At 44.2% G+C, this 9,325-nt stretch overlaps 1 protein-coding gene across 2 annotated transcripts in view; it reads right to left on the bottom strand.

Annotated features, from left to right (window-relative positions):
• The window catches only part of LOC310809542 (epithelial membrane protein 1), a 5,686-nt gene extending 544 nt beyond the window's left edge, over positions 1-5,142 (bottom strand). The window contains exons 1-6 of one of the 2 annotated variants that reach the window (XR_014554402.1): positions 5,074-5,142; positions 3,072-3,154; positions 2,393-2,498; positions 1,225-1,365; positions 358-1,019; positions 1-327 (exon numbers count right to left, since the gene is read on the bottom strand). The exon at positions 1-327 is cut by the window's left edge and continues 544 nt beyond it. Coding sequence is in view for 1 of the 2 variants with exons in the window: in XM_083676852.1 (XP_083532978.1) it covers positions 862-1,019; positions 1,225-1,365; positions 2,393-2,498; positions 3,072-3,149 (483 nt within the window). In the remaining variant the exon portion in view is untranslated. Of the gene's footprint in view, positions 1,020-1,224; positions 1,366-2,392; positions 2,499-3,071; positions 3,155-5,073 lie in introns of both variants that reach the window. The other variant, XM_083676852.1, reaches the window with a different exon arrangement.
• Positions 5,143-9,325: the final 4,183 nt, after the last annotated feature.

The following is a 9,325-nucleotide window of genomic DNA, read 5'->3' as shown; positions in this document are numbered from 1 at the left end:
GTGTGTTGGGCTTGTTTTATTCTGGGGCTAATTGAGATATAAATCAAGTGTAAGCAGAAATAGTTCAGGAGTAGAAGTGAGTCTGCTATGATGAATCTAGAGACTCTTCCGATCTCTAACATCTCCCTCCGTCCTCCTGAATATATTAGGGCTATATACGTTGTATTAAGTTAAACAAATTAGGTTGTTCTACTATATATATTATGTGTTATTAAAGCTAAATATTTACATGGTACATACTTGGGCAGGTAGCAACTGCCGTGCAGGCACACATTGTACATGTACTTAAAACTGAAACCTGTTTAAACCTGTTTAAACCTGTTTAAACTGTGTGTGCATACATCATCCCCGACAAACGTTAGATTTAGATGTATTAACATAGTATGTCAGAAACTCCTTTCACTCTAGAATTGTTTCTTTAGAATTCACAAATAGTGAGTTTGTTTGCAAATCTTTTTTAGGTTTAACAGGTGTAAGTACATGCTACCACCCTATGTAGTTACACTGTAAATACAGAGTTTTACTGACACCTTTTATATTGTAGGAACAAAAACAGGGAAACATTAATCGAAGTTCAAGGCAGGAAATAAAAACAATATTTGAAAAACACGAGGTGCACTTGACCTTGTCATGCATAAAGGAAGCTCTGAAATAGTCTCAGGAGTGCACACGCTGCATGCATGGCAACCTACATCAAACACACCTCAAGTATCTCAAATATCTCAAATCATTTCAAACATATTATTTTTCTTAGGACTCATATCCGAATCCAACTGTATAAAAAAAACTAAAAAACAGAGCCTATGACATTGAGCCTGTCCTTGGTTTAAGCTAGAGATGTTCCTCACAGGGGGGTCCTGCTCACGCTGTCTTCTTACGCAGGACAAAGTAGATAATGCTAGAGATGAAGGTGAGGGCGAAGGAGATCCAGGCCAGGATGAAACAGTGGCCGTACCAGCCGTTCTCATTCTTGTGGAAGATGTCTGTGTAGATGGAGGCTGCAATCATGATGCACAGGCCTGGAGGGAGGGAGGGAGGGAGGGAAGGAGGGGAGGGGGGGGAGGTCAGTGATGAGCGTCATGGCCTGGTTGAAGGTTTGAGAGATTTTGAGAGAGAGAGAGAGAGAGAGAGAGAGAAAAAGAGAGAGACACACACACACACACACACACACACACACACAACGAGAGACAAGCAGACATAGAGAGATCCTAGGGTGATACTTACAGGCTAGAAGCTGGAAGATTCCTGAGAAGGTGAACCTCTGTCCCTTGACCAGAGTGAAGAGCTGAGCCACAAACACAAGGAGCCCCAGGATGGAGAATATACAGGCTAGGATGGAGCTGGCCTGCACTGCCTGGAGGTACTCTGTAGAGGGCGCCAGAGAGAGAGCCTGAGTATAGACTATTTACAGAACAGGCACACCCAGAAAACTACTACTACTACTAATGCATAAATACTTTTTTTTCGGAGATATCAACATTTACACAAAACATTGAATGTTTTTAATCTGACTGTCATGAGTTGAACTAATGGAAAAGATAAGCTAAAAGTTCAATGGAAAAGATAAGCCTGCATTAGGAAACATACAGTAAAAGAATCCTCCTGGATCTTCCACTTAGGAGACAGGAGATCACCTCCGTAGGTAAACACTTCATGAGACATGTAATTTTGCAACAGGTGTACTTTCACACCAGAGTACAAACACCCACTGTATTTGCAATACACTTTCAAAATATGTCCTCTCGCAGATCTAGCCTCTGCCCCCCCCCCTCCCCCCCCGCCTCCCACTTCCCCCTGACTGTGTTCCTGCTCCCACCACACCCTCTCTGCCCAGTTTCCTTTATAAGACCATGACATTGTTCCACCTCTCATTGGGCAATAGAATACGTATCGTGGGAGACGCTGACAGACTCACACTCACAAGACAGGTTTGATGGCAGGCTTACCCTACACTCACACTGACAGCTACTTACCTGCACTACTGTCAAACTCAGCATTGTTCTCATCTGTGCAGAGTAAATGCACATTTTTAAGAGAGAATGTTCTATTCAGACATCTGCTGCTTGCTGAGACAAAACAAAAAGTAATTTAGATTCTAATTAATAGGTATATTTTCCCAACAAAGAAACAATGCTATTTCTCTGCCGTGTCGGTTTGCCTCAAGGGATGTTTAATTGAATTATTTTCAGTTTTTTTTCCGACGAGAATGGATTTCAATTTTTCTTTCATATTGTGTACTTCTTTTTATTATAGAAGTTAAAGAGAGGAGGATGCAGATGAGGTGGAGTCAGTGTCGACCCTTGCCTCGTGCTGCTATGTATGCTCTGTAGTCCACCGCATTAACCACTGGACCAAACATGTGAATGAATTCTGACATATATGGCTGGCGTACCTTCAGGGTAGATACTGGGGAGAGTTGAGTTGTAGCTCCAGACTCCAGCGGTCTGTGTCCATCTGGCCCACACATCCGTGACCACCGTGTCTGTGGCCCACCACGCCTGAGGAGAGGAGGAGAGGAGGAGAGGAGAGGAGGGGAGGAGAAGGTAGTTTCGTTTATGTCATAACGTGTGTGGATGTTCCCCAGGCTCAAGGACAACAGTCAATGGGTGGAATGCACATCCCTAGAATACCACAGTAATTCCGTAGCCGACAGGTATGCTATGAAGCAATCACCACAACAGGCATTTAAAGACTTTGAAACCTCAGACATATGCGTGTGCATGTGCGTGCAGGTAGATGATCTGATATGATGACAGCAACACACAGCCACACACCCACACCACACCCACACCCACCCACACACACACACACACACACACACACACACACACACACACACACACACACACACACACACACACACAAAGCAAAAATGTGCCCGAAGAAACATAAGTGGAAAATTGACAGAACTGCACCGTGAGCCAAACACAGCATGAATTCATCTCTTGTTTTCTACACGTTACAGACATGCTAGAAATGTGCACACACTCACATAAAGCCATACCGTGCTATAAAGCCATACTGTGCTATGGCAGTGCATTGTGGGGGAAGAGGAGGGAGCACATACTTACATTGTCAATAGTGGCGACTAGGAGGAGGATGATGCAGATGATGTGAAGAACAAAGATTGCGGCTAGAAGAACTAACATGGTGACTGAGGGAGAGAGAGAGAGAGAGAGAGTTCCATTAGTTTCATTTTCTTGTGTATCACTTTTGCAATATTGTTCTTATATTTGTCACACACCGACACAGAGACATCGTCACAGCTAAGGCTTAACATGAATGACAGACAGTGATCAGATATGTCCCAGGCCCCAGTGTGAGCCTGGCCTGAAACAGCCTAGCAGCAGCTCTCATTAATGAAGCAAGGGCCAGAGTTTGGCACCCGTTCCCCCCCTCCTTTCAGGGTGCGGCTGAGCTCCAGAACTGTTCATTACCCTGGTTTAGAACCACACTCCAGCACCCTCTTACTGAGACGGAGGGAGGTGTGATGAAGAGAGTTATCAAAGGGTGGAGAGGAAGAGAGATGAGTAACTGTGTATATGAGATACTGATCAGTCAGGGTAGATACTGTTAGCCCTGGGAAACAGATAGAGGCGAGGAGAGATAGAGAAAGAGAAAGAGAGGGATGAAGAGGGAAGTAGTCGGTTGGCGATGGGTTGTAACTTGTCTTCAGCTTGCAACAAACCACCACTCCTTAAAATAACTGTAGAGAATACCTATTCCTTTGGCTGTCCCACACCCAATGCCCCTTGTCTAAACACACACGTACACGCACGCGTGCAAACACAAACATACACACACACACACACACACACACACACACACAAGCACCTGTATAAATAAGACTAACCCATACAGCTCTGAAATTAACTGAAATACATGGTAAACTGAAATACATGGTAAATACAACCATCATTATTTTATTTAATTTGATAGGAATCAGACACAGCAATGGAGTAGACAGAAAATAAGTAATGAAGGAATAATGCTAAATACACTTTTTTTAATAGCCACTTATGACCAATATTTGAGTTAGTTGATTGCTCTACATGCTTCATTAAACAACTCTATACATTTTCTTCTTTGAATGAAGAAAAGCCGATACACTATACTCCTCCCCAGGACTATGAAGAGGTTCTGACGGTTCTCACTGTCTGTGTGTGTGTGTGTGTGTGTGTGTGTGTGTGTGTGTGTGTGTGTGTGTGTGTGTGGAGAGAGGCGGAAGCGCATCTGGAATGCAGTGGACCTCTCTGGACTATAGGAGTGGGTTAGGGTTGGGTTGGGGATGTGATCCTCATGAACACCGATGCGTCCCCAGGCTGCCCTGCCGGAGCCCTAACTGTCCATACTTCCAATTACTGTAATTGGCAACGTGTGCTTCTTACTTAATGCTATAGTGTGTGTAAAATATTCTGTGTATACAGAAGGGTAAATAAAGGTAGAATTAGGAGTTATAGCCCAGACAATAAATTGTTGTCTGAGCCAACAGACTCAATGCTGATTAAAATACACCCTATCCAAGTGAAGGACTCTCCCTGAGATACGCAATGCTTGGCTCAGATGCATTGTGTCACACAGTCTGCTACCTGACATTACAGGATAGGTTTGATGGGTTAAACATTTGCATTATAAACATAATCACATTCAGAACCCACGGACGCTACTAACATTCTTCTTCATATTTGAATTTTCAAATATTCAAATATTACATTTCTGGATATCAACTACTCAAGGGTTTGAGGGAATCTGCATCTTACCTGACTGACAAGGAATAACCTTGAAAACAAGGTGAACTGCTGTGCTTCCTCAGTGCTCCCACTCACCCTGAATGATTGCTTATGCTTCCCTATTGCCTAATATGAACCTTCATCAACCTGTTTGCTCTGTATGTGCTACAGTCTACAATACAAATACATTTCTGACCCTGTCTGACACATTTCTAATAGTTGTGGAAAGATTAAGAAATAGAAAGCGTGCCTACCTTTAGAAGCTCTTAACATTCAAAACAACTCAAGTTGAGAAAATGTACAGTACAAGAGTTCTAAAATAGAACCAGAATGTAGAACTTACTTTTGGATGGTGTCCTCTGAGTTGAAGCCCTTGTCCTCCTGCTCGCTACGATCCAAATATGAGACTCAGCCCTCCCTGCCAAAGAACGCACAAACACTCACAACTACGCCCCCGCCCATTTCTTACCCTGCCCTCTTTTCCTCAAGTCCACACCCAACCCAAATCTCTCACTCTTCTCAATGTCTCTCTCTCTCTCTCTCTCTCTCTCTCTCTCTCTCTCTCTCTCTCTCACACACACACACACACACTCACACACCCACCATACACACACACACACACACACACACACACACACACACACACACACACACACACACATAAACAAAAGTCACTATTTCAACAACTTTGTGGGTAGAGTGTTTGTTTTTCATTCAAGTTCCATGTTTTATGTGTTTGTCACACAGCCGATGGTGGCTATTTTCTCCGGGAGTACACTCACAAGAAGACTGTGACTCACTGATGGTTGGGGAACTCCCATAACATTGTCATTCATTCAATCTACGCTGCCATGGTGACTCGTCTGTAGCCAGGGCAATCATGTTGTTACTGTTGTATTTCCGCACGCACGCACGCATGCACACACACACACACACACACACACACGCACGCATGTGGGTGTAGTGTTTCCTCCTGATCCCCAACCACTCTCCCACTCCAAAGCTTCTTCCCTCCCTCCCTCTCTCTCTCTCTCTCTCTCTCTCTCTCTCTCTCTCTCTCTCTCTCTCTCTCTCTCTCTCTCTCTCTCTCTCTCTCTCTGGGAGGATAGTCAGGATGAAAGAATGTCGTTGGTTGGTAGGGAGGGAGAGCTGTGGGTAACAAGTACAAGTCATAGCCTGAGAGAGTGTGTGTCTCTGTGTGTGTGTGTGTGTGTGTGTGTGTGTGTGTGTGTGTGTGTGTGTGTATGTGTGCTTGAGAGAGAGAGAAACCAAGTACAAATCGTTCTTCACACTTATGATAATTGATGATGATTGGCACCTAATATATCTCCTGTAATGCCAGACTCAGTCATCGGGGTGATGTGAATACAGGGGGAGTCCTGGCCAGACCGGATCATTACAGAGAGCTTCAGTAGCCTAAGGCAGGGAAGTAGGATGTTAATCATAGATTTCAGATAAGCTTCAGGCATATTTAGCTTCAAACATACTCTAGGATGGAATTCAAACAACACACTGGTGATACACACAGTACAACTATGATACGCACAGTATCACTGCCTGGAGTTCAAGGGTCAGGGAAGGGGGGGATTAACCCCAACAGAGTAGTCCCACACCCCAACAGTGAAGCTCTGGCTGTCACAGGGGGACAGACAGACAGACAAATCAAATCAGGGCTCACAGCTGCCTGACACACCCTGCAGATGAGAGAGAGGGAGGGAGAGAGATAGAGAGACAGACAGAGAGCAAGAGAGAGAGGGAGGGAGTGAGTGAATCTAGAAATGTGGTTAAACCTGATTCTGTCTTGGGTGTATCGGCTGTGGCCAGCCCCACCTACTGTACCAGGTGAAGTAGCTAAGCTAAGCTAAGCCTGGGTAAAATGTGGCAGAGCCCTGCCTACCACTGTCTGAATCTGGGGGCTGGGCCAGATGGGGCGGAAAGGGGCGGGACACAGCCAATACACGCCAGGGGTTATATCGGCAAACATGCGTTTGCAAATCACATGTGTGTGTAACTTTTGAGAGGACCAATGAGCTGGCCTGTTCAACAATCAGCCCTTTGTTAAGCCCTTCTCCTAATCAGCACTGGAAAAACCAGAGCCATAAAGTGAGAGACTTGGAACAGTTGTGATATTGTTTGAAATGTCAAGTGTTGTATGCACAAGTATTAACGCCACAGTATTAATGTGCTTTATTCACTCCTATATTTTCTCAGACTGGGCTGTTGTTTTTTATGGTGGTTCTAGTACTGCACAGTACTGTACGTGGCTCCCATTTGTGGGACCAGGAAGGACAGCGAGAGGGTTAATGTGGTGCTGAGAGACATGGTGCCACTTGTGACTCATTACAAGCTCCGGTCCCGAGCCTCAGCCTCAGTATTTCCACATGGCAGTGTGAAACAATACCCTCTGCCCACATGCTCAGTAAGGCTGGACCACAACCACTCTGCTTTTCACAATGGTACAGAGATCTGTGTGTGGTTGACTGCCTCACTCTCCCCATGATCTGCCTGTCTGTGTCTGGGTCTGTGCGATTCTGACACAACATCATGACTACCTCCATCATGGCTGGTGGAGGTAGAAATCAGAGGACGGGCTCATTGCAATGTGCTCATAATGTAATTCCATGCATTACAATGGAATGAGGAATTCCAATCCATGCATTACCATGAGCCCACCCTCCGATTTCTACCTCCACCAGCCTCCACTGCACTCTATGTGATGTCTAAATTTCTGGTCTTAAAACATTTCTTATGGGATTTGTTGGGTCATCTCATAAGAAAAACAGATGTAGGTGTAATGTTGAATGATACTAATAATGGCCCACATGAAAACCACTGTGTTGAACCTATCACCCTTCCCAGTGTTGACTAATTGGAAAAGTCAACTATCCCACAAACAACCACTCCCACTTTTTGCTTGGCTGGTTTTATATACAGGTAATGTATACATGTCACATTGATTGTGACACGCACACGCACAAGCACGCCCACACACACACACACACACACACCCTTCCTCTGTCACTCCAGGAGTGGTGACACAGCCACACACCTGTCCAGGAAAAACCCTGGTTCTCAGAGCAAACCGAGCACCATTGATATTCCTTCCATGTTGTGGCATGCTCCTTCCACATCAGGTGAGGCTGACGGAGGTAGAAATTGGAGGACGGGCTCATTGTAATGCATGGAATGGAATGAGGAATGGCATCAAACACGTGTGTTTGATGAGCCATTCTTCCTATTTCTACCTCCACCAGCCTCCTCTGTTCCACATTAGTCTCTGTAAAGCACAAGCAACAACAAGCTATTTAACATCTTAGGTGCAGCTACCACCCATCTATGTGCAGCGACAGCTGCTAAATTGTGGCCTTCGTTGACATGACTTTGAGTTTCCTGCCAATATGAGACTTCACACATTTCAAAGGCGTGCTACTTAGTACTTGCACACACATTCAAGAGGAGAGACAGTGTAATGGAACAGGGCCCTGGGGTCATGTGGTGAGTCTGGTAGGCCACACTGCTAGAGATCAAATCAAAGTGAAAGGTGTATGTGGTTCCTATTGAGGCTGATCATGACAACCACATGTAGATATGTTAACTTGAGGTTATGTCGTGAGCTTACTTACAGTAGTTTGAGTAAGACTAGGACACACACGTTGTGTCAATCTAAAACTATCCAACCCGAGTCTGACTTAGTCAGACTTTCCGAGAGATGAGATTCTGCATTCCAAGATTAATCAAACCCTCATGCTAAAAACCAAATGATACAATTATGTACAGAGTACATGGAGATCTGGTAGCCTAATTTGTGTAAGCCTTTTATGTAAGTAGCATTTGAATAGCATTTGAATTGTTCTGTCATTATCATTTCAGTTTGGTTGTTCATGTGATTATATCTGTATGCATAACACTTAGATGTGCTGCGGGGGGATTGGGGACAATAACACTGTGACTGTGGAAAAATTGTGGTTTATGGATGTAGATAAGTTTCGATGTCCTCAATATTGTCAAAAAGGGAAATTCCAACAAGTCTTAAAAACCTCTTGATTTTTTAAAACAGCAAGTCAACTGTCAGGGATATATAAATCAAGATAAAGACAATTTAAAATAGTGAAATGTTGAGGACAACACTGTTGCTCTATGTATAATTAAATCCATGTGTTATTTTAGGCTTTGTGCCTAAATGTGAACATACATGTGGAGTGTATATTTTGACTGTGTGATTTCAACCAGAAAATGTTTACATGGTGTTCTGACTTTCAAGTATTGTGGGCTTTTGAAGGCTACTATGAGAGGCGTTGGTCTGTGTCTACTACAGTAAGCTTCCCTCAAGCACGGCAGGCTTGGCATGTCACTGTTGCTGTGGTTGTTCCAGCAACTGTTTACATTCAATAAAAAATAATTCCTCATATTTAGCCGAGCCGCCCGTTTCCATGGAGACAAGTCCGGGTTTTTTTATTCTTGATCCTCACCCTATCCTAACATCCACCCTGAGTCACTTTTTTTAGAGCACACATTTTTGCTACATTTAACTTAGTTTGCACGTATTCTCTTCTCCTTTTTAGACTGCTGTGCTCCTCCTTTTCCTGCCCACCCCT

This window comes from Argentina silus, assembly GCF_951799395.1.
Source record: "Argentina silus genome assembly, chromosome: 9".
NCBI classification, from domain to species: Eukaryota; Metazoa; Chordata; class Actinopteri; order Argentiniformes; family Argentinidae; genus Argentina; species Argentina silus.
The sequence above is the reverse complement of the archived record's forward strand: the minus strand, read 5'-3'. Positions and strand labels throughout refer to the sequence as shown.